General features: G+C 53.7%; 1 protein-coding gene and 1 non-coding gene across 3 annotated transcripts; both read left to right on the top strand.

Moving 5' to 3' along the window:
• The first annotated feature begins 12,162 nt into the window (after window positions 1-12,162).
• Window positions 12,163-19,596, top strand: ODC1 (ornithine decarboxylase 1). Of its 2 annotated transcripts, none has more exons than XM_087823339.1 (12): window positions 12,163-12,183; window positions 14,514-14,628; window positions 14,720-14,850; window positions 15,078-15,251; window positions 15,421-15,593; window positions 15,860-15,994; window positions 16,127-16,208; window positions 16,386-16,469; window positions 17,306-17,468; window positions 17,551-17,663; window positions 17,751-17,965; window positions 19,119-19,596. In XM_087823339.1, exons 3-12 carry the CDS (start codon window positions 14,749-14,751, stop codon window positions 19,261-19,263), a joined length of 1,386 nt encoding a protein of 461 aa, XP_087679465.1. In that variant the 5' UTR covers window positions 12,163-12,183; window positions 14,514-14,628; window positions 14,720-14,748; the 3' UTR covers window positions 19,264-19,596. The 2 variants fall into 2 exon arrangements, with proteins under 2 accessions (XP_087679465.1, XP_087679464.1); XM_087823338.1 differs by lacking the exon at window positions 12,163-12,183 and adding an exon at window positions 12,373-12,432.
• On the top strand, window positions 13,643-13,773 carry LOC148091592 (small nucleolar RNA SNORA42/SNORA80 family). Its single transcript, XR_015715570.1, has one exon. It is a non-coding gene; the product is annotated as a small nucleolar RNA SNORA42/SNORA80 family (small nucleolar RNA).
• Window positions 19,597-23,868: the final 4,272 nt, after the last annotated feature.

The raw sequence follows: 23,868 nt of genomic DNA, 5'->3' as shown, positions 1-23,868 counted from the left end.
GGCCGCACTGTGGAGGCAGAAACGTTGCATTGTTCACTTGGCCGCCCCCACTCTCACCCGCACCCCCTCCCCACGCAGGGCTGGTGCCCTCACCACAGGGTGAGGGGATACTCAGCAAGGGGCCGAGGTCACAGCAGGAGCCGAGCTCCTCCCAATGGAGAGGGCTCCTTCCATCAGATGTGCAGCCGCCTCCCCCGTGGGCGGGACCAGGGGCTCACAGCTAAGGAGATAGGGCACCAGTGTCTGTTGGATGGAAATGGGTCCACAGCACTGTTTTTAGAAGACAGAGGGTGTTATCTGCAGAAGGCCAGCCCATCTGGTGCCTTTCCCTCCCATCAGCACCCCACAGCAATCCACTTCTAGAGCTAGAAAGACTGGGCTGTGTTCTGAGATTTTACTTGGAAGTTGGCTGTTTGGAATGTGGGGTGTATTTTCCTGTAGAAACACTGCTGTGAAAGGCAACCAGTTGCCCAAAATAGCCCACATAAGGACCCTGGGGCTCATCAGGTCAGTCATCCCGCCCTGATGCCTCCCATCTTACAGACGGGAAAAGTGAGGTTCGAACAGGGAAATGACTTGGCTAAAGTAATGCAATCTGAACCGTGGCAGAGCCAGGGCCAGGCACCAGGCCTCCGACTCCAGCAGGCGGCGCTGCTCCCAGAGTGCAGCGGGGCGTGAGAGCAGCAGTGCGCGGCTGCCCTGGGTGGTGCAGGTCGGGGCACCGCAGTCCTCACGCCCTAGGCCCAAGCGCACACGTGCAATTACTGCCTAAGGAGCCGGCTGCCCTGCAGTCTGCAGGCCACAAGGCCGCTCTGTGAGCTCGTCAGTGATGTCACTGGGAGTTGTCCACGGAGGTGTGACGGTGTCGCACCTGCAGCTCAGCATCTTTCTGGAGCCTTCTTGCCGGTCAGTGTGCGCCTCACAAATGCTAATGGAGTCCATTTAGTGTAATGAGGGGTTGAGTTTTATGAGCAGGAAGAATTGCCTTTGTCCAGCAGCGAGAAAAAGTGGTTTTAAAGTTAAAATTATGTCATGGGGCGGCTCTCAGGCTCTGGTAATTTACGGCACCTCACTGGGAACTTACAGGGGCCCTTTCTTCCAAAGGAGGTCAGAGCGGAGGGTGCTCGGCCTGCGGCTTCAGGAGCCGTTCCCGCTTGCTTCCAAGTGCTGAGTTCAGACTTTCCAAGGAACATCCTGTCCTGGCCAAGGCCCTGCCCCGAGAACACAGTTTTTGAAGGGCCAGGTTACAGGGGACCATGGCCTTAGTAAGCTCAGGTGGTCTTCAAAATGCTAGTGCTGCCCAGCTGGTGTGGCTTAGTGGTTGAGCGTCAACCCATGAACCAAAAGGTCACTGGTTGGATTCCCTGTTGGAGCACATGCCGGGGTTTTGGGCTCAATCCCCAGTAGGGGGCGTGCAGGAGGCAACCGATAGATGATGTTTCCCTCTCATCATCGAAGTTTATCTATCTCTCTCCCTTCCTCTCTCTCTAAAAATCATTAAAAAAACATTTTTTAAAAAGCGCAAGTGCTCTTGAGTGTGTTGCTATGTGGGCATCGGATACCAAAGTTTACGGCCTTGTGTGAGAGCTGCAGCGCCCAACATGGGAACCACCAGCCAGGCACGGCTATTTAACTTTAAACTAATTAAAATTAAATTACATTACAGATCCAGTGTCTCGGGCTCTCCAGCCACGTGCTCTACATGAGAGAGCTGTGGTCACTACCCCATACCCTAGACAAAGCTGTTTGAAGGTCCTGGGCACACATGGTTCCTCCCCTTCCTCCTGCCAGCTGTCTTGCTCCACAGTTAAGTGCCACTTTGGGTGGGAAGCACAGTAACAGCGCTCAGGCCCTCGGCTCAGACTGTCCGCCTTGGCAGCAGGCCTCCCAGGGTTGCAGAGGCGGGCACGCGGCCCAGTGAGACAGGAGGCGAGTGCACACCAGGCCACGGGAGGCTGGGAGGCAGGAGGCGAGGGCCACCCAGAGGGGCGGATTGTGACACTTCTCAGTCAAACCAGGACACGTCGAGAATGACAGGGGATATTGTTAATCATTACACCCTGGGCTGACTGCACCCTGCAAACCGGGACTTATACCTGAGACTTACGTGTCACCCGGGACCACGCGTCTGCCCTAGAGTCAGCACCCAGAGTCCGTGTGGAACAGGACCCCAGACATCTGGAAAGAGGGGTTCATTGGAGACTGTGGGCATTTGGTCTCTATGTGGGTGCAGTGGAGGGAAAACATGACCCCATGGTCCAAAGACGGTGGTCACAGGACAGCCGATGCTAATTCTCCTCTTGTCAGAGCAGCAGAGACCAGACAAGACCAGATAGAGCCGGGGATCCCGGACGGGCCAGAAGCAGAGAGACCCGGAGGAAGGCGGTGTCTGGGCTTCACTGGCTGCTTGGGAGGCAGATTTCTGTCACAGAGATCTGAGGATAGGTTGTTCCAGAGGAGGGACCCCCCGGGCAGAGGTGGAAGCAGATATGAGATCTGACAGGCTTTTTGTTGTTCCGGTTTGCTTTTCTAATCCTTACCTGAGGATATACATATATTTTTATTGATTTTGAGAGAGAGAGAGAGAGAGAGAGACAGCGATTGGTTGCCTCCTGTACACTCCCAGAACTGGGGGTCGAAACCTGAAAACTTTTGGCTCCCAGGACGGTGCTCTTACCAGCTGAGCCCCCCGGCCACGGCAAGAGAATGGCGGGTTTTGAGCCCCTTAGAGTTTATCAGATCACCCTAGACCAACAGCCCTATGAAATCCTGCGTCCAACAACCCGACAAGGCAACGGTTGGACGCCCAGACTGCCGGCGGCGGGCAGGCTCTGCGCCGGCTGGCACGAGGACTCCCCGGCGCTCTCCGGGCGCGGCCGCTTAGGGGCGGGACGCAGGGCGGCTGGGAGGACCTGCGCCGCCTGTGGATAATGTAGGAAACCCTAATAACCCGGCTCCGCGCGGCTCCGCTGGTCCTTATCACCGTGTCCTTCAGTTCTCAGCAACGTCACTGATAAGGGGCTCCGCCCTGAAAATAATTCCTTTATTCCGACAATTGCTGAGGTTAGGCTTGAGTTTTAATAACGTGTGTGTGGTTATCATGTTCTCGTTCCTTGCTCTCGCACGAAGGCCGTATTCCGCACCCGGCTCAGTCCGGAGAACTCCCCGCTCGCGGCGGGCCGATTCCCACGGGCGCGGCGGCCTGTCCATTCGGAGGTTTCCCCGGTGTGCAGTCCTCCCACGGGCTGGCCGACCTGTCCCCGTTCGCCTGGGACGCGACTGGTTTTAGCGATGGAAGTCCCAACCGCTTGGCCGCCCCGCGTTTGAACTCAGCCCAGGAGGGACTGGTGTCCTCAGCTCCTGGGACGGGTCTGAAAGGAACGCGGGCTCGCGGGGCCCGAGCGGGGGCCCGAGCGGGGGCCCGGCCAGCCTGCCGGTCCTGCGCTGCAGAGGCGCTCAGGGAGCGATGCAGGGCTGCTGTTCCCGGCGGACAGATTTTAGCTCGCACGTGAAATGTTTAACTTAACTTGGATAGTAGCTTTAAAACGCAAGTTTCTTCCCTTAAAATTATGTTTGGTTTTAAACCTAAAGAACAAAGCAAGAAAATAACGAATATTTTACAGACAACGCTTTGTTGTATCGAGGGGGGGGGGGGGCGTTAAAAAAGTTTTCTGTTTCAGGTGTCAGATATAGCACATTGTCGGCGCTACAGATGGCGACCTCGTTTAATCCCATGGCAACCCCATGCGGTGGCTTCTGTGAGTCCCCCCATTTAGAGACGGAGAAACTGAGGCCCAGGTCCATGAACTAACACGCCAGGGAGGGCTGGGTACAAACCCACCCTCTGTCTCCTGAGCCCACTCTCCTGACAGCTATGCAGTGACGCGTTCAGCCCCGAAGCCCAGAGGGTGAGGGCCTGGGTAAGACATGTTTGCTGAGAATGTTATAGCTGCTTCGTTTCGTCTCCCACGGCTGCATGGCAAGTTGTCCCAGACTTTAGAGGGGCAAAACCACCCTCTTTCATGTATAGATTCTGTGGGTCGGGGACGGTAGAGCCAGGTTTGTCTCTGCTCCGTGACGTTTAGGGCTGGGAAGATCCAGTGGCCAAGTGACCCCATGGCTTGGGGCTAGATTTTCTTTTCTTTTTTTAAATCCTCATTCAAGGATATTTTTCCATTGAGTTTTAGAGAGAGAGTGGGAGAGAGGGAGGGAGGGAGGGAGAAGAGGAGGGGAGAGAGAGAGAAACGTCAATGTGAGAGAGACACATCAATTGGTTGCCTCCCACACGAGCCCTGGCCTGGGTGGGATCAAGCCTGCAACCAAGGTATATTCCCTTGACTGGGAATCGAACCCGAGACCCTTCGGTCCGCTGTCTGACGCTCTACCCACTGAGCCAAACTGGCCAGGGCTTGGGCTAGATCTTACCTGTCCTGTCCCTACTCTTGTGGGGTTATTGGCTGGGAACTCTGCTCAGCTCTGGGCCAGAACATCAGCAGGGTGGCCTCAGGGTGGCTCGGCGCTTACAAGGTGGCCCAGGGCTCCAAGGGCGAGCGTCCCGGCTAGGACGGGGGAGGCTGCATCACCTTTGCTACATTCCGTAGGTTTAAGCAAATCACGAGCCTGCCCAGACTCCACTTCTTGATGGGGTGGCCGGCCACATCACGGCAGCCCCCTTTGTGAAGTCCAGTTCATCACACCCCTTTCTCCCTTCCAGCTGGTCCTGACTTCCAGCCTCAGCTGCCAACTGGGCTCTTCCTAGGACGTCCGGCCCCTTCCAGACCTTGGCCTATCCCAGGACTGCCAGGCAGCCCAGCCCAGAGAGTATTTTTGGGTGCGACTCTGGGAGGGGCAGCAGATATAAGACCTTTTCTAAAAAAAAAAAAAAAAAATTAGAGAGGGAGGGAGAGAGAGAGAAACAGAAAACGAGAGAGAGACAACAATGTGAGAGAGGCACATGGGTAAGCTGCCTCCGCATATGCCCTGACCGGGATCGGGCTCTGCATCAGCTGGTAGGAGCTCCGGCAGTGGGCTCCTGCACGCACACACAGTCTCTGGCCTCTACAACCACCTTGGGGGTCCCAAGGAAATCTGAGCCTCTCCCCAAGTCTCTTACACCACACCATCTTCTTCTTTTTAAAAAAAATATATTTTTTATTTTTAATATATCTTTATTGATTTCAGAGAGGAAAGGAGATGGAAAGAGAGAGATGGAAATATCAATGATGAGAGTCATTGATTGGTTGCAGCCCGCACCCCGGGCAAGTGCCCTGACCGGGAATCGAACCCCGATCGCCTGGATCCTAGGTTGACGCTCAACTGCTGAGCCACGCCCGGCCGGGCCATCTTCTTCTTAACTTCTGGCGGTCGCCCCCTGATTTTGTTCAGATAGTGCACCACTCCACTCGGGCTGCCACAGAAAAAGTGCACAGGCCAGGGGGAAATGGGGGCTCAACCAACAGAAATGGACTCTCTCGCGGTCCTGGAGGCTGGACGCCCGAGATCAAGGTTCCCTCTGAAGCCGTGAGGGGGAGTCTGTTCCAGCCCCCCCCCCCCCCAGCGGCTGGTGTCGGCTGGCATCTTCGGGTTCCTGGTTTGTAGAAGCATCACCCTCATCTCTGCCTTCACCTTCCTGTGGCATCTCCCTGTCCTGCCACCTCCTCTCGCCTCCATCGGTATCTGTCCCTGTGTCCACATTTCCCCTGTATGTAAGGACGTCAGTTGTGTTGGGTCAGGAACCATCCTAAAGACCTCACTTCACTTGATTACCCCTGTAAAGACCCAAATGAGATCGCATCCTGAGATACTGGGGGTTAGGGTCCCACTTGGGAGTTTGGGAGGGACCCAATTCCACCCATGACAGGCAGCGTCTTCCAAGTAGCCATGCTCTTCGAGGGAGGCCCGAGCCCATTTCCAGCTCTAGGCGGTCAATGGCCATCAGTATAAGTCAGCACCGAGGTCCTACCCTCCTTCTGGGGATGGAGAAGACAAGGGGATATGACACAGTCCGCCCGGCGAGACAGGGAGGCACGCCTGCTGGGAAGAGGTACTTCTCGGATGGAGACATGGAGCCTTTCTCTACCTGTGCCTCCTCCAGCCTCAGCTCTGTCTGCATCTGATGCCCAGGGCTGGGGCACCTTCTGGAAGTGCGAGGGAGGGAGCTGGGCCCACACCCTGGGCACAGAGGGAGAAAGATGAAAAGACCTGGCGGGTCTCTGGTGGGTCTTTGGTGTGACTCAGACAGAATGAAACCTGAAACTGGAGCCTCCCTCGTGACAGGAGATGATTGATTTCCCCTATTTCTTGAGCCAATAGGAAAGGTATCACTGTATTCACCGGAACTGTCCTACACGTGGGCAGGAAGATGGGGCGAGCCTTTGGGGAGGAAGCAGTGCCGTCATTGGTCTGCTGGGCCTCAGGCCCATGCCCCGGGCCACAGGGCCCAGCTCTATTCCTCAGGGCCGGGCAGAGATAAGGGCTGGCCCTGAAAATCACACTCACCAGCTCCCTGGCCAACAGGTTGGCCCTGGCAGGAGACTGGAGGATGGGAGGGACTGTCTCGGCTTAGGGCAGTGGCCCCAGCGGCGGCTGCTTCCTCTGGGTGGTTCTGGCCCCTCTAGGCCCTGCCGCTCCGCGTTCCCCGTTTCCACCGGGCTGCCCCCAGGCGGCCGCAGCTCTGCCGGGCCCTGGCTCCCTTTCACGCCCATGCCTGTGAGTGGCAGCCGCTTCCTGCAACTGTTACATACTATCCTGTAACCAGCTCCCATGTTCCACTCCCCTGCTTGACCGCCCGCTCGGTCCGAGTGATGCGGGCGTGACATGCCAAAGGGGACGTTTTGTACTTGTTCATCGCGCCTAACCCGCCTTCCAAGACCTCCAGGAGCTGTTGTCAGCCAGGATTTGGTGGGGCTGGTGGAAATGCAGGTTGAGGCTGAGCTGAATTGTCACAAAGGGGTGACCCCCAGGGTTGGATGCTGCACCCAGAGTGACCCCTCTCCCAGCCCTCGGTACTCTCCTCTCCCCTAGTGAGCTGGACATACGGATTGCCCACCAGTCTTGTTCTGGCCCTGGGTACCCTGGCCCCTCCCCAACTCACCCCAGCCCTGGGCCAGCCTTTCTGAGCTCAGGCTTCCCCATGAGCTGTTTCTAGGAGCCAGAGCAGAGCTCACATACCATGGTGGCACCCTGCCTGGCCACTGTCCTGGTGACCAGAGCATACCAGAGCATGAGGCTAGGGCTCAGCCTCTTCTCTGGGCTGGGAGCTCATCTCCTCCTTGGTAGATGGAGGGACCCTGGCCTGGACTAGGTGCTCACAGGCTGTCTAAGGGAGACTACAGGCATCCCCTTCAGATGCTCCTGCAGCCTTTCCTTGGGAGCCCAGCGCATGGCTGCCTGTGTGCAGGGGGTCCCCCCGTGTCTCAGTCCAGTGTGAGGCTGCAGGCCCTCCCGACGCCATGGCTCTGACTCGGCAGGAATGTGGAGGTCACACCACCCTGGGTAAGAGCACACACCTTCCAGGAGGCCTCGGTTGTGCAAGGGCCCTCCGTGTGCTGTTTCCTACCTCTTACAGATCTGGGGTTTCCCAAAGGTGGGGCCCCACTAGGGTGGGGCTCCGGCAAAAATGGGGCAGCAGCAAAACCCAGCAGAGGTGCTGCGACATGTCTAGTCAGAGGCGGTCACGGGGAGCTTAGGAGAAAATAAAACAAAAGAGGTGGTTTTCTCGACATGTTGGGTAGAAGGCTGGGCGTCTTCGGCTTCATCGGTTCCCTGCTGGTCCCCAAGGACCCAGCACACAGCTGCAGCCAGAGAGGGTCCTCCCTCGACCAGCTCCTCACTTGCACGTAGGCGACACTCAGTATAAACATGTGTTGAAAGAGTAAGTGGGCAAAGGAAGAATACTTAGAGGCTTTCGGCCCTTTCATTTTAGGCCGCACACGGGGAGAAGTTCCCATGAGCGAATCCATCATGTAGCAACCGCCAGTCACAGGTTTTTCAGGACTCGTTTCAATGTAACAGTATAGAATGTGCCAGGTAGGAGGCTGGAAACTGGGTGTATGAAGATAAATAAAACATGGCCTTGACTTCAAAGGGAGCGGGGAGGGAGGGGAATGATGAGGCCCAGGGTGTACCTACAGCACCACCCGGGCTGCGATGGTAGGCGGGCAGGGGCTGCAGGACAGAATGGTTTAGGAGGGGGGAGTGGCAGCAGGCAAGGCTGGGGTGGTGAGCAGGAAGGCCTCGGAGGGTCCTCGGTGCCAGGCCAAGGCATTTGGGCTTTATCCTATAGACCAAGGGCCCCCAGGGAAGGGTTTAAAATGAATGAGTAGCCCTGGTCCGTGTGGCTAAGGGGTTAGAGCAGCGGCCGGAGCACCAAAGGGTCATAAAACAGGTTCGATTTCCGGTCAAGGGCACGTACCTGGGTTGCAGGTTCGATCCCTGTCTCTGGTCGGGGCACGTGAAGGAGGCAATCGATGTGTCTCTTTCACATCAATGTTTTTCTCTCTCTCTCTCTCTCCCTTCCACTCTCTTGGAAAAAGCAATGGAAAAAATATCCTCGGGTTAGGATTAACCAAAAATAAATGGGAGAGAATGTGTTGATAAAATCATTGGCCAGTCCAATGAACTGCTTCTCAACCTCTGGACAGAAGCCACCTCTGCTCTGCAGTGTCCTGTGTGGCCACCGACCTGCCACAGGGACCTGCTGGGCTCCTGGAAGCCCTGGCTGGTTCCTACCAGATGGCCCATGGCCCAGCAACTTCCCAGGAAGCCACACCAGGGCGGGGGCAAGGCGGGGCACTGAGGCAACAATGCTTTATAAAAAAAATCCTGGGTCTTCTACTTATACATGGGTGTCTCTGGGTCCCAATGAATACTTTCGGAGGTACTCCACTTCTCCGATGACGCCTGCATTGCTCAGAGCAGGGAGGACCTCCCCGGAAGCGCTGCCTGGGGCGCATCATTTGCATATTGGGGAAAAAAAAAAAAAAAACCACTCTCCGCCTTACAGGGTGGATTGGATTTTTTCGGAAACGCCTAAAACAATTTAAGGGCAAGGCTAGAGTGTGGGTGAGTGATGGGGCTTTGGAACACTACTTTTAGTCAAATATCCATGTGTGACAAGTGTCCCATCACTGTTGCCTGTAACCAGGTGTCTTGAGTTCTGGCACCCTTGCAGGACAGGCCCGAGCCACCCGAGGTCCCCAAGCAGCTGGGTGTCGTGGGCCTCTCTCCATAGGTAACTCTTAACTATGCCTCTGGGAAGGAATCTGGTATGGAATATGGTCACGGAATGGTCACGGACAGAAACAAACCCATTTTCCAGAAAGTTCTCAACGTCGAATATTCCAGTGCTGAACACATGGATACATAAATGCTTGCTATCGTCTTTTATGTTGTTTAATTCTTTCCAGTAAATATGACTCCTTAAATCTGTAATCACCATATATCTTGATAAGCCCTTTCCTGTGTATAAATTAAGGAAAAACACCTCCTTCACCAGATGTCTGTCCTCATTTCTGGTTCAGAAAACGTGGTCAATGGATTTATACAGAGTTCTCTTTGTGAAAGAAGCCAGAGATTCTTGGAAGATCAGTCTGCGAGAGCCTCTGTCTTCCATCCAGTCCCATCATCACAGAGAGTATTTTAAAAAAGATTCTGAGACCCAGGGAGGGAAGCGATGTCCGGAGCTTCAAAATGAACCAGAGGACGAGAGCAGCTAATAAAATTGCAGTTGGTCCCAGAACTTACGTGGGGCGTCTAAGGACACACATCTTACTGGCAATGTCCTATGTGCTTTTTTGTGGTTTTGTTCACTTCCTTTACTGCTTCTGCGCCAAACACTAAAACCTCATGTCCAGCCCTGGCCGGTGTTCTCCTCAGTGGTTGGAGCACCGGCCTGGGCACTGAAGGGTTGAGTCTTCGATTCCCGGTCAAAGGCACGTCATACCTGGGTTGCAGGTGTGATCCCCGGCAGGGTCAGGGTGAGTGCGGGAAGCAACCAATCGATGTGTCTCTGTCATATCGAAGTTTCTTTCTCTCCCCCCCCCCCACCTCCTTTCCACATTCTCTAAATATCAATGGAAAAAACATCCTCAGGTGAGGGTTAACAAAAACAAAACAAAATCATCTCCACAACAGGGCAGCTTCTAGGTGTTGGGCATCACAGAGTTTACAAGGATCCATTGCATCTGCTCTAAGGAAAAAACAGCAAGAGAATCAAGTCTACCGAAAACACGAAGAAAGCCAATGCATTTGAGTGAGGCCAGGTTTAGTCACCACAGGTTTATATTCTCAAATTCAGGTTAGTAACCGGACTTCATGACTCAGGCCTGCTGACTCCCAGACCCAGGGCCCAGGGCCACCCCGAGAGTTTGCCTGTAGGCAGCAGGGGAGCATTACCTACCTTCCCTTGCCTCTTTCACCATCTGGGTCAGACGGATCATCTGGGCAAGGCCTGGCCTCCCCAGAGCAGAGTGCAGCATGTGGGCAGGAGTTTGCATTCCAGCTAATATTTCTAATCAAAAGTATAATCACAGAACTAAGCTGAAAGGGACCCTAGATCTGGCTGGAGAAGTAGAAGTTCACAGAGGGTCAGGGTCTAGACAGCTTGGCCCAGGCTAGTTTTACATGCTCTTTAACTCTTACCCACTGCCCTCAGGTTGATCACAACCCACTCTAGGGTATCACCTAATTGTCTGTTGGACTTTGTCTTCAAGGGAAGGAATGGCAAAATATATATATATAAAAAAAAGAAAGTCCCAAGTTCCTTGTGCCCCTCCATGGGGGGAAGGTGCAGGCCCCAGAGAGGCAGAGTCCTCCACTGGTACCAAACTCAAGGGGTTCACCATTTGGAGTGATCCATTCAAGAACTTCACGTGGCTGTACCGAAGTAGTTTTATTTACTTGTAGCAAGTAAAGGAGACAGGGATTCATGTCCAGCGCTCTGCCTCCCTGAAGGGAGGCTTAGCCATCGCTTATCCGCAGTTTGGTGAATTACATGTTGGTTTCTTCTGCGCTTACGCGGTAGGGTTCCCGTCAAGCTTATCCAGTTTAAGGCTGGTGTGCAAAACACTCTGCTACATTTTAACATTTAGCAAGAAGAGCATTCGGTAAGAACCGCCCAGACCTTCAGGGGCCCGTCCTATGCAACACTGGCGGCACTGGCTCGGCTCAGGGGCAGCCAGTTCCCCACCCGGCTCCGCCAGTGCGCTCAGGGCGAGCGCCTAGCTGGGGCGCTGGGCCCTGCCTGACCCTCCAGCCTGGTCATCTGAGGGGCGAGCGCCACCCCTCTGGCGAAGGGCAGTGGCGCCCTTGGCGGCTTTCGGACCCATCGCCTCCTACCCTTCCCCTGACGCCCCTGCACAAGACTCGGGCTTAGTAAAGCAAAGGAGTCTTCGCGCGTCCGCCGCTCTCCGCCCCGGCTGGAAGGCGCCCGCATGTTACACGTGGCTCAGCCGCGGGGCCGCAGCTGCTCGCGGAGGTGACCTGCTGGGTGCCCCGAGCCCACCCCTTCCCGCCGGCGTCCCTGTCCCCCTTCCGGTGGCGCGGCGCCCGGGTCATGTCCAGGTCCCCTGCAGGGGAACGGAGGCGGCGGGGTCCACGGGGCCCGCTCGCGCCCCAATGCCTTTCGCTGCCCACGGGCACGAGGCATTCAGCGCCAAGCGGAAGAACAGTTCTGCGCGCCGCGGAGGCTGAAGCCGGCGGCGGTCAGGGGCGGGTTTGGCACTTCTGATGGGGCCGCAGCTCCGGACCCAAGGCGCCGGGGCCGAGCGAGCGGCCGACAGCCCGCAGCGCCCGCGGGCCCCGGTGGTTGCGTGCGCGTGCGCGGGGCCGCTGCGGGGACGATGCTGCGCGAAGCAGGCAGCGGGAGAGGGGCCTGCGGGGGAGTGCGCCTGCGCGGACCTGCCGCAGGCGCCGGGGCGGTGGGGGCGGGGCCTGCGGTGGCGCGCGCGTGCGCGGACCTGCCGGTGGGGGCGGGGCCTGCGGTGGCGTGCGCGTGCGCGGGCCTGCCGCAGGGCCGAGAGGGGCGCGAGGCCGGGGGCGGACCGGGCGGCCCTCGGAGACGCTGACGTTCAGCCGCCCGCGCCCCCCGCCCCTCCGCCGGACCCCGGTTGGCCGCCGCGGCCGCGCTCCGCCCCCTCTCTCCGAGGACGCCCGGACGGAACCGATCGCGGCTGGTTTGAGCTGGTGCGTCTCCATGACGACACGCGCGGCGCTATAAGTAGCGGCGGCCCGGCGCGTCGGGCTTTGTCAGTCCCCTCTGCCAGCGCTCCGGCGCCACCTCGGGCCGGGCCGGCTGTCCTCCGCGGGAGGGAGCGAGGCGCCGGGCGGCTGCCGGGCGGGCGGCGGACGGGGGCGGCCGGCGGTCCTGCGCGCGCGGCGGCGGCGTCTCCGTCCCCGGCTCCATGGGGTCGGCGTGAGGGGCCCGCGCTCCAGGTGAGAGGGCGCGGGGGGCGGGCGGCCACGTGTCCGTGCGCGCCGGGCCGGGGCCGGGACTGACCGCGCCGGACTCGCGGGACACGTGGGTGCAGAGCCGGCCGCCGGCCCGGGGCCTCCGGGGATGCGGGCGCCGGCCCGGCCCTCCCGCGGCGCGGCCGTGCCGCCCTGGGTGCCCCGGGCCGGGGGCGTCGGGGCTGCGGGGCCCGCGCCTCGCCCCTGCGGCCCCCGACGGGGTTCTGAGGCGGACGCGGCCGCCAGGCCCGTTGGTCGCTCAACCGCTGCTTTTCCCTGAACCCCCTTGGCCGGTGGGCGGGCGGCAGGTGCAGGAGGCGCGGGCGGCGCGCGGGGCGGCTCCGAGGACCGCCCGCCGCCGGGACGGGCCCGTCGCCCGCCGCGCCACCCGCGTCCTTTGCTTTGTTTAGACGGCGTCCCGCCTGCCTGCCCGGTTGGCGGTGGTTTCCGCGCCGCCCGCAGCGCCGGGACCCGAGGCGGCGCCCGGAGGCGGGGCCGGGCTGCGGCGGCCCGCGGGCCGTGACGCTGCCCGCGGCCGGCCCGCGCTGTTCCGGGCCCCTTCCGGCGACCCGGCGACTCCAGGAGGCCTGGAGCAGGTCCCCGAGCGGGCAGGCTGGGCGCGGGCGCCCGCCCGAGGCTTTCAGACAAGCCCCGACTGCGTCGAGAATCCTAAGTAACTGGTGGAAGTGCGGGGAGAACAAAGAACCGGCGGCCTGTGCTCGGACCTGAAACTGGGCAGGAGTCGGCCGCCCGTGCGACGGTCACAGCTTCTGTCGCAGTCGCCCGTCCCCTGACTGCCGCTGCCCAGGCGCGGCGGAGGCTCTCCCGGCGGGAGGGCGCTGCCCGGTGCCAGTCACCCCCCTTCAGTCACTTAGCTGCACTTAGGTGTCCTCGGGCAGGTTCCCCCATCGCCAGTTACTCACAGAGGGCTTGGAACCATCAGGAAAGCAACTAGTGAGCAGCGGTGTGTTTAAAAGAAAAACTTCCCGGGTTTAAGCCTGGGCATTGCCTTAGCGATATTTAACAAGACCCTAATTAATCCAATCTGTCACCACTGCAGCCTCTTTAGAGGCTCTTTATATAGAGAAAATGGATTTGCCGGCCTTCGTCTATTGCCTTGCCCTAGGGGGTGACTTAGGAGGCTGACAATGCCAGGAAGTCACACTAGGTGAAGTCTTGACACAAGTTCTGCGGTGCATGGGTTTGGATTTATGGCAGGCCCGTCCCCCTCGGTCTCACAGCGCCCCTGCCAGAGCAAACTGTGGCCTTGACCCATTGCCTGGCCTCCGCCTGTAGGCTGCAGGCCCTGAAGTACATCACTCAGTGGAAAAATAGACTTTACCTGGAAGAAATTAAGTAGGTTTAAATTAGCAATTTTAAGATAAGCGTCATTTGCCACTGTCACATTTAATGAAGGCCAAGGCAGTGGCTCTGGTTGTTACGAGCTTCTTGCTTATTTGTAAGTTATTTATGCTTGTTTGTTTTTATTTTTATTCATAAAGTTCACCAGAAGTTACTCTCATTTAAATATCATTTATAGCTAAGCACATATTAGGGTGCCTTTTAGGATTCCCAGAATTGTTCATTTAATTGGCAACACTAGTCCAAGAATGCTGAGTTCTTATAGAACAACTATAAAACATTATGTTTATTTGAAGATGCAGTTTTTTAAAATACATGCCCAGCATGAAAATAAAATTAGTTCATGAAATTCTCAGGAAACTTAGGAGCACTCGGTATGTTGAGAGTCCTACACATTTCCATGATGCCTGTGAGTTACTCAAACTGATTGTGTATAGTTTAAAGTGCTTGTTGAGATGTAGAGGACTGTGTATGGAATTGTAGTGTGTTGCATTGAAAAGAGTCTGAGGTGTTGAGTCTGGTGTCCTCAGATACTGTAGAGGTTTATGCATTCATGTGACTTACACCCGGGAGTAATGGGATTCCCAAGCCCAGAGCGCCAGCTGTGAGGTGCCTACGCAGTCCTGCTCCCTGGGTGGGCTCAGTTAGGGCCTGGTGTGTCCATCTGATAATCTCCTAAGGTGATGGGACATCTATGTTATCAGGGCATTTCCACTGCTGCACGGAGAGGACACCCGTCTTCCACTGGACTGGGAGTTCCTGGAGTACTGCCTCTGAGAAGCTGGCAACAATTTCTTAAATTCCATCTCAGTTTTCCTTGTAAGTATTCTCGGTTGTTGCAGGTTAAGCTTGTTAAGATTTACTAAGTATCACTAAGGCTTCTGAGTAAATTTTTCCACCCTATTTGCAGTTTGCTGAGTTTCAGAACATCCAGAAGCCATGAACGACATCAGTAATGAAGAGTTTGACTGCCATTTCCTCGATGAGGGCTTTACTGCCAAGGACATTCTGGACCAAAAAATTAATGAAGTCTCTTCTTCCGTAAGTATTAAGTGTATGAAGCCCATGCTGGCCGTGTGGCTGTGGCAGTGCTGGGCAGCTGGGCAGGGACCTACAGTGGGGCCTAAGGAAGTGCGATGGAACTTGTGTCTTGCTAGGGAATTGAGAATTTGACTGGCCTAAAAGGGGTAGGATCATTTGAAAGAGGGCAGCCGTGGTGGGGCGTCGTTGGGTCGCTAATAAGGTCTCTGTGACCACTCTGACCGTAGGATGATAAGGATGCCTTCTATGTGGCGGACCTGGGAGACATTCTAAAGAAACACCTGAGATGGCTGAAAGCTCTTCCTCGGGTCACCCCCTTCTACGCAGTCAAATGCAATGACAGCAGAACCATAGTGAAGACCCTCGCTGCCATCGGGACGGGATTTGACTGTGCCAGCAAGGTAAGCAAAACACAGCAGGACTCTGAAGTGGCCGGGCAAATCTCAGCTGTGTTTTTTGGGCAGGAGATGCTAAGAAGGGAGGGGAGCTGTGATGTGACCACTTCCCATGTTTTTCTGTTTCTTTCAATATTAGCTCCGTATGTATAGTGTAATATGGCTTCTTTTTCAGACTGAAATACAATTGGTGCAGAGTCTTGGGGTGCCTCCGGAGAGGATTATCTATGCAAATCCTTGTAAACAAGTGTCTCAGATTAAATATGCTGCGAATAATGGAGTCCAGATGATGACTTTCGACAGTGAAGTGGAGTTGATGAAAGTTGCCAGGGCTCATCCAAAGGCAAAGTGAGTTACTCCAAGTGAGGGCAGGGTCGGGTATGGGATCTGTATATTGTCAAACAAGCTCAAATTTCCAGTCATTAGATTTCAGTGCTTCAGGTAATTGTCTGTGTGATGGGTCAAAGACAAAGTAGAAAATAGCATAAAGCCCCATGATTAAAAAAGCCACGTTAGACAAACCACAGAGGAGCAGAGCGGAGAATTCTCTTTGTATTTTAATCATGTCCATCATCTTCTGTCCTGTAAATCTTATACGCTCCTCTTGCTTCTAGGTTGGTTTTGCGGATTGCCACTGATGATTCCAAAGCGGTCTGTCGTCTCAGTGTTAAATTTGGAGCCACACTCAAAACCAGCAGGCTTCTTTTGGAACGAGCAAAAGAGCTAAACATTGATGTCGTTGGTGTCAGGTGAGAGATTGGTGGGGGCAGTGAGAGGCCAGTATAATGACAGACAATACAAGTTTTACAGGGTTTATCCCACTGTAAAGAGTTGTCTTCAGGAATAATAAGAAATGGCGTGTTCTCCTTTTCACTGCCCAGCTTCCATGTGGGAAGTGGCTGTACGGATCCTGAGACCTTCGTCCAGGCCATCTCCGATGCCCGCTGTGTCTTCGACATGGGAGTAAGTATATGTAAACCCCAAGTGGGAGGTGGGGCAGGGCGGGAAGTAACTAGTTCAGTTCTAGAATTAACCTTTTGTAGAAGTCATCTCACATTGCAGAGGCTTAAATCCGCTTATTGTACGTTTTACGTGAGTTGTTATACATCCAGCTATTTGACTTAATTTTCTTGACTTTAGGCTGAGGTTGGTTTCAACATGTACCTGCTGGATATTGGTGGTGGCTTTCCTGGATCTGAAGATGTGAAACTGAAATTTGAAGAGGTAATTCATAGCAAAACTAAAATATGCTGCTGCTACTTTAGCAGGTCCCCTAGTGGAATATTTTAGAACTTAAGGGTTTTAACTAAAAGCAGAAGGGACTATATAAACATGTAAATAAATGTCTTGGTGTGATATGAGTGACTTTTGTGCTATATAAAATTGTACTTAATATCTTTTGATATTCTAAACTATGAGTCAGTTTACCTAAAAATTCTTGGGAAACAATTAAGATTCTTAAATGTTGCTGTGGTAATGAGAGAACACACTTATGTCAATAGATCCTGTGACTCTAAATGAAATGACTTAACAAAACCAGTTTTACTACAGGCATTATAAACGAATGTTCAGTTCCAGTGGCTGCTCATCAATGTTATAGTGAAATGACAACATGTGAATAAAGGACATAATTAAGTGTTGAGTCACTTAGGAAGTTAAGCTCAAGTTTATAAAATAGATTCGCATTCTTATTTGTTAAAATTGTGTGAGGTTGACAACAGAGTTTTAGCCTGTTGGCATGTATTTGCTAGATAAAAATATTTGGGGGCACTTTGATACCCTAGTAAGTAGCAAGAAATTGTTTTGTACTATTCTTTGATAAAATCGTACCCATAACATCTTAAAAAGGATAAAAAGGGCACCTGGAGAGGAATCGGCGTGAAACCACAGCACCAGCAGGCTGGTTTGTAAGGGAGATGTTTGTTTTTGCTGTTGCTTGATAAGACCCTCTGCTCGTGGCAGCTTGAGCGTCTTCATCGTCACATCACGGAGCTCTGTGCTCTTGCTCCTCTGTGTGGTTCCCCTTGATGGTTGACTGCTCTTGTCTGCCTCACCCGTAGATCACCAGTGTGATCAACCCGGCCCTGGACAAGTATTTTCCATCAGACTTGGGAGTGACCGTCATAGCTGAGCCTGGCAGATACTTTGTTGCATCGGCTTTCACACTTGCAGTTAACATCATTGCCAAAAAACTGGTATTAAAGGAACAAACAGGCTCTGATGGTAGGTATAAAGGATGAACTTATTGCACGTATAACTGAAAGCTGGTACAAGAGGTGGTAATTGAGACTACTCTGCCTTCTAGATGAAGATGAGTCGAGTGAGAAAACCTTTATGTATTATGTGAATGATGGAGTATATGGGTCGTTTAATTGCATCCTCTATGATCATGCGCACGTGAAACCTCTTCTGCAGAAGGTACCTTCCTGTTATACTGTGAGATGAGAGGTGAGATGTAACTAGTTAGATAACAGCTATAACTAGGTACGTTTCTCTCAAATGCAGAGGCCCAAACCAGATGAGAAGTATTACTCATCCAGCATATGGGGACCAACCTGTGACGGCCTTGATCGCATTGTGGAGCGCTGCGGCTTGCCCGAGATGCATGTGGGGGACTGGATGCTCTTTGAAAACATGGGCGCTTACACGGTTGCTGCTGCTTCTACTTTCAATGGATTCCAGAGGCCAACTATCTACTATGTGATGTCAGGGCCAACATGGTTAGTGACAGCGCGTGTGTATGGGCCTGATAAGAATAGAGACCTTGGCGCCCTCTCCCTTCCAGCCCGGTGCCTTTCCCTTCCCCCTCTTCCCCTCCAAGCATGGGTCTCCTAATTAAACTCTAAGGGTCCCACAAGACTTACAACCAGGCAGGGGAGCAATGGGCAGTAGCATCTCGTCCTGGGCTAACCCCCTGAATCTGTCTACAAGGCCCCCTTTTCTCTGATTTCTCAGTCCCATCTAGGCTTTCTCTCCTGTTGCTGCTTCTGTCCTAAGCCCGCCCTTGTTTCACTGTCCCCAACTTTAATAAACATACTCTCAAAAATCTTACTCTAGGTGAAAGAAATTGTCTTGCTTAGGATTAAATACAATTTCTTTAAAAGTGTATTTTCTCCCCATATTACTATATTATCTAGAAATTTTGGAAAATACAAATGGGTGGGAAAATCTCTCCAATAATAATGATTTGTATTTTCACGTTTTTCCTGATGTTATAACTATTTTAGAAAAGATATTTCTATGTAGCAAGAATATAGGGTGTCCAAAAAAAAATGTATGCACACTTTGAATGATTATAAAGTCAGTGTTTATTAGCATACAATTCATTTTCAAAAGTCAAAGGAATACAGAGATGAATGATATCTTTTGTCAACACCTGTTTTCAAACTGAAGCCATTGTGGCCCCGGCACTGCTGATAATGGGAAGCAGTGGAATCACAAACATCAGGAATCATTGTTCAGCATCTGTGAGCTCAAGTCGTCACAGTTGCCGGTTTTGTGCTGTAAACTTTACCTTTTGTGTATCCCCATAAAAGTCTAGTGGCACTTTAGGATACATTTTCTTATTTGAAGTTTAGTCTGGCTTCACCCATTATTTCAAATCCGTCAAACCTGAAAAGGAGTGAAAAGTGAGTTATCAGCTGTTAAAGTGTGTGTACATTTTTGGGGTATACCCTGTATTTTAATGAGCACATGTGACCTGTGGTTACCTTATTACCAAAAAGATGACTCTGAAGAAATGCTTGCCTTGGAAATATGCTTCTTCCTGATGTTGCTAGTAACCCAGGAAGTAAAATAGGCTCATGAATAAGTTACTGGAACTGCCCATTGCGGGTGACTCGGGTTTCTCAGTGTGCCTCTTCTCTCTCTCAGGCAACTGATGCAGCAAGTCCGGAGCCACGACTTCCCCGCCGAGGTGGAGGAGCAGGACGTCGGCCCCCTGCCCGTGTCCTGTGCCTGGGAGAGCGGAATGAAACGCCACCCGGAGGCCTGCGCTTCCGCGCGTATTAATGTGTAGATGCCATTCTTGTAGCTGTTATGCGCATGTAGCTTGACTTAAGGGAATTGGGGGGACCATTTAACTTAATTATTGCTAATTTGGAAATGTCTTTGTAAGTAGGGCTGGCACAGATGGAACAATGTGGGAGGCCTAGGCGATGAGGTCACACTTATCTGTGTTCCTATGGAAACTTTGAATATTTGTTTTATATGGATTTTTATTCAATTTTCAAACATGCTACTAAGAGTGCCCCTCAGCTGCCCAGCAAGCATTTGTAGCTTGTACGTTGGCAGAACAGGCCAGAGGCTCAGTGTTGTGACCTGTTTTAACAATAAAGTACCTTGAAAATTGGGTGTCGGGAAATTTTCAGTGTGTCCGTTCCACACGGCTTGCCTCACGTGTGTTTCTACAAGTGAAAATCGATGTTTTTACTTCCCTGAAGACAGAAAATTTTTTTTATTTTGAAATCCTATGGACATGCCTTTTTTGTTTATCTCAAGTACCTTAGTGCTGTATAAAGTTTGATGTGGGTTCTCACAAGGAGTAGTAGGTCCAGCCCTGTGCAGGTAGAAGGAACAGGATGGATGAGAGAGGCCACATCCTCTGCTGCTGACTGGCCAGCATCTGCCCTAGTGGCTCAGCCCACTCAATGTCCCCAGGTGGCTGTGACGTGGAGTGCCCAGAATCCCTTGTTAACTAACTGGCCTGCTTCTGTCACAGCCAGTGCCCAATGAAGGTGCATAAGGCCCTCAGAACCCTGCCTGCAGAGACCAGGGACAGTCCCTTCCTACCTGGACATCACTCCCAGGGCAAGTTGCACAGTACAAGTCAGGACTGTAGTACAGCATTTGGCAGTCACCTTATTTTAATAAGTTAAAAATTATTCTGTGTTGTAGATCTTTACCTTCTTCTCTGACTCCTATTCCCCCCAAACATAGACTCTCATACCACCTAACCCCCAAGTGAGGATTTTGAATCTCTGCAGTAGCTGCACCATGAAGGCATCAAAGCCAGATGTCACTCTAGGAAGCCACTGCTGGCTGCCAGTCACTGTGTGCACATGGTCTTACCAGCTTCATTAGCGGGATGTGGGAAGGCGGCAGTGGCACAGATGGGGATGTCATGGCTCCATTCGTCTAGGAGTGAACGAAGCCCTCCAGCTGCGTCAGTCCACTTACAAAGGAGCTGAGGGGACAGGCTTCCTGGTTCCACGTGGCAGACGATGCATTGCTGTGACTGCAAGTTACTTCCCAGCTGCCCAGCCGGACTGGGGCTGGCTTGTCACTGGCGTGGGTCTCCTTGGCTTTAGTTGCCAGGACATGAATAGTAAGGCTTCCAGCAGCCACACAGAAAACAGGTTCTTCCCGGAGATGGGGAGGGGAGGATGCCAATTAGCCATCGGCCCCACTCCCTGTGAGCACAGCCTTTTCTGGTCCCTCCGCACTTGATGCCCACTCCCAGGTTCAAAATAAAGGAAGTAGCATTGTCCACAAACGTGAGCTAGACACCAAGCCTAAAACCTTGATAAATCAGGCCTTGGACTTCAAAAGGAATGGCATTAACCAGAATCAGGGAGCATCTTAAAATGCAGACATGGGGTGGGGAATGGGGCAATAGAACCACCTGGAAAAGTGCATGTCCCCAGCTCATACCACAGTCAATTCTGATGAAAATTCAATGTAACAGGTTAGACCACGAAATTTAAAATATTTGAAGTCAAAAACGAGAGAAAATGGGGCGAACTGACACAAAGAAGCTAATTTTCTTCTATTTAAAGAGTTCCAACAGGTGATAAAAAAGGAACAATCCAATAGAAAGTGGGCAAGACATGAACAGGTTTGAGATTCTCAAATAGTGAAACCATGAGAGTTTTGGGACCTCATCAAACTAAAATGCTGCTGCACAGCAAAGTAAATAGTGAGAAAGCAGCCTATAAATGAGGAAATAACTGCAGATCACATGTCTGATAAGTGGTTAGTCTCTAAATATAAAGAACACGTACACCTCAACAACAAGAAAAACCAGACAAATGGCCGACCAGTACATGCGAAGGTGCAACGTCATCAGCCACGAGAGAAATGCTGATCACAACCACAGTGAGAGGTCGGCTCCCTCTGTTACCAAAAAGACGAGAGGAGTGTTGGCAAAGGCGTGGAGGAAAGCGATTCCTCGTACGCTGTGGGGAGTGTAAGTTGGTTTGGCCACTGTGGAAAAGTTTGGTGGTTCCTCAAAAACAGCCAGTGTGTGATCAGCAGCCCCACTCCTGGGTTGTGTCTGAAGGAAGTGAAACCACCGTCATGAGACATCTGCACCCCCGCGCTCCCCACAGCACTGGCGTGGAAGCAACCGGGCGACTGTCGGTGGGTGAACAGACAGAAAGTGGTACATCTAGGCCGTGGAATGCTTCGCAGCCATAAAAAGATGGGAAACAGGCTCTCTGAAAACTAATAATGCTAAGTGAAATGTCAGAGAAAGACAAACATTGTAAATCCTCACATAATGCGTGGAATCTGAAAACGCTGAACTCCTAGGAACAGAGTAGAATGGTGGTTGCCAGTGGCCGGGGGGAGAGGGTGGGAAATGGAGGGATGTTGGTCAAAGGATAGAAACTTCAGGTAGGAGTAAGTTCTAATGTACACACAGCGACTCAGTGAACAACACTGTTATATACTTGAAAGAGAGCTACTCTTAAATGTTACCATAATTTAAAAATGTTAGTTATGTGAGGGGTGGAGGTGTTACCTGACCTGGGAGCACCTGGATTTGCTGACCTCTCAGGTCGTGTCCAGCTAAGTCTGATGATTCTGAGAATTTCTATAGTTATTATATAGTTATTATTACACATCTCATTCTATAAAATCCAACCACTGGAGAGTTGATTTAAACTCAGTTGACATGTTTATGTAACAAGAAAACACTGCTGGTAAACAGTGCCACCCTCAGAGTGACACCACGAAAACAAAAGTCGTCTGTCCAGAGGCTGCGCAGGGCAGATGCGCAGAGTAGCGTCTGGAGGGGAACCCGAAACTCCAGTTCTTCTTCTCTCCCTCCTGATTGGAGCGGGGCTCTCCCAGCGTGGAGGGCAGTGTGACCCTCTTGTAAGGAGCTGGAGGCCAGGAAAGGGAGGGGTCGCAGGAACCCATGCTCAGAAACTCATCAATCACTGTCTGGGTTTGTATGCTGACCCTCTTGGGGTGACCTTGGGTTATGAACTTGGTTTCCACCAGGGCTTCACCTATGGGGACTCTCTGGGGCCTGGGGCCCAGGCAGCATATTCAAGGAGGCCACTGTGAGCTCCGGCCGAGGCCAGGGGCAGGGCGGGTGCTGACGGCAGGAGCCCAGGGGGCTGGCTGAGGCCCCGGGGAGAGACGGGCTCGCCTCCCCCACCCCACCCACCGGAATGAGCTTTGAGGGCCGCACTCAACACAGCCTCACACACGTCCCCAGGAGCAGCCCGCCAGATGCCCCGACCCTCCACACTGGCTCTCTACACCGCAGGCCTGGATGTGTGCCTACATCCCCACATGGGACAGACACCCTTCAAACGGGACCCGTCCCACAGAGCGACATCTGCAGACTCAGTCCAGACCATACACTGGTCCCTCCTCAGAAACACAGACACACACCCAGTGAAGGGGCGCTGTTGGGGGGGCAGGGAGCTGGGGCAGATGATCCGGCAAGTTCTGATTCTGCCTCTGTCCTGGGTCCCAAGTGAGCTCTGAGGGGCCTGGCTGGAGTTGGTGCCGGGTCTGCGGGGCAGGTCCCTTCCCTCCCGTTTCCTCACCGCCTGCAGGTGGAGCACGTGCACCATGAAGGCCCCTGTAAGCTAATGTGCAGAACACAGAGATGCTGGGGGGTGTGTGTGCACAAGTAGCTAGCGAGGGAGTGAGGGCGCAGAATGTGTGCTCGAGCTGCGGGCACACCCAGCTCACAGCCAGGAGACAACGGCCTCCTGCTCTGGCCAAGGCCTGCAGGGCTCAGTGGGCTGGGTCAGGATGCAGGAGGGCAGGTGGCCTGCAGGCCCTTGGAGACGGCCCAGGAAGGCCTACCCCCAGCTCAGTCCCAGGAGCTGCTGGAAGGAGCCCACAGGTGATGGAGGGAGGGCCCCACTCTCTGCCCCCCCAGGACCCTGCACTCACCATGTGGACCCTCTGGCCCCTTGCAGTGCCGGGCTTGGCCACACCCCAGGCCCATCCTCCAGTGTTTGCTTCACAAACACCCTCCGCCTACCCAAGGCTCCCAGCGCCCCTTTACCATCGTCTCCAGTATCCCACACCTCAGAGAGAAATCCTACTGGCTGTCTCCCTTGAGAATCCTACACAGGGTCATCCTCACCTGGGTCTGCTGGGCAGTGCCCCCCACTGTAGCACTGAAGCTGCCCCCCTCCCCTCAAGCACTGCTGACTTCACCTGTGCCAGCTCCACTTTGTGAAGCAGAAGCCCCTCAGCAGGAGGAAGATGCCTCGAGCAGGCAGAGTGGTCAAAAGCTCCGTCTTGCCTTTGCAGCAAATTGGATCCACCCCCAAGCCACCTGGCTCCCCCTCCCACCCCGCCAGGTGGTGCTGCCCATCGGAGGCTGTGGCTGTGGGCACGTCAGGAGCTGCGCCGCCAACCAGCTCCTGGT

Source organism: Miniopterus natalensis, chromosome 13, assembly GCF_054644295.1.
Source record: "Miniopterus natalensis isolate mMinNat1 chromosome 13, mMinNat1.hap1, whole genome shotgun sequence".
Taxonomy (NCBI): Eukaryota; Metazoa; Chordata; class Mammalia; order Chiroptera; family Miniopteridae; genus Miniopterus; species Miniopterus natalensis.
The sequence above is the reverse complement of the archived record's forward strand: the minus strand, read 5'-3'. Positions and strand labels throughout refer to the sequence as shown.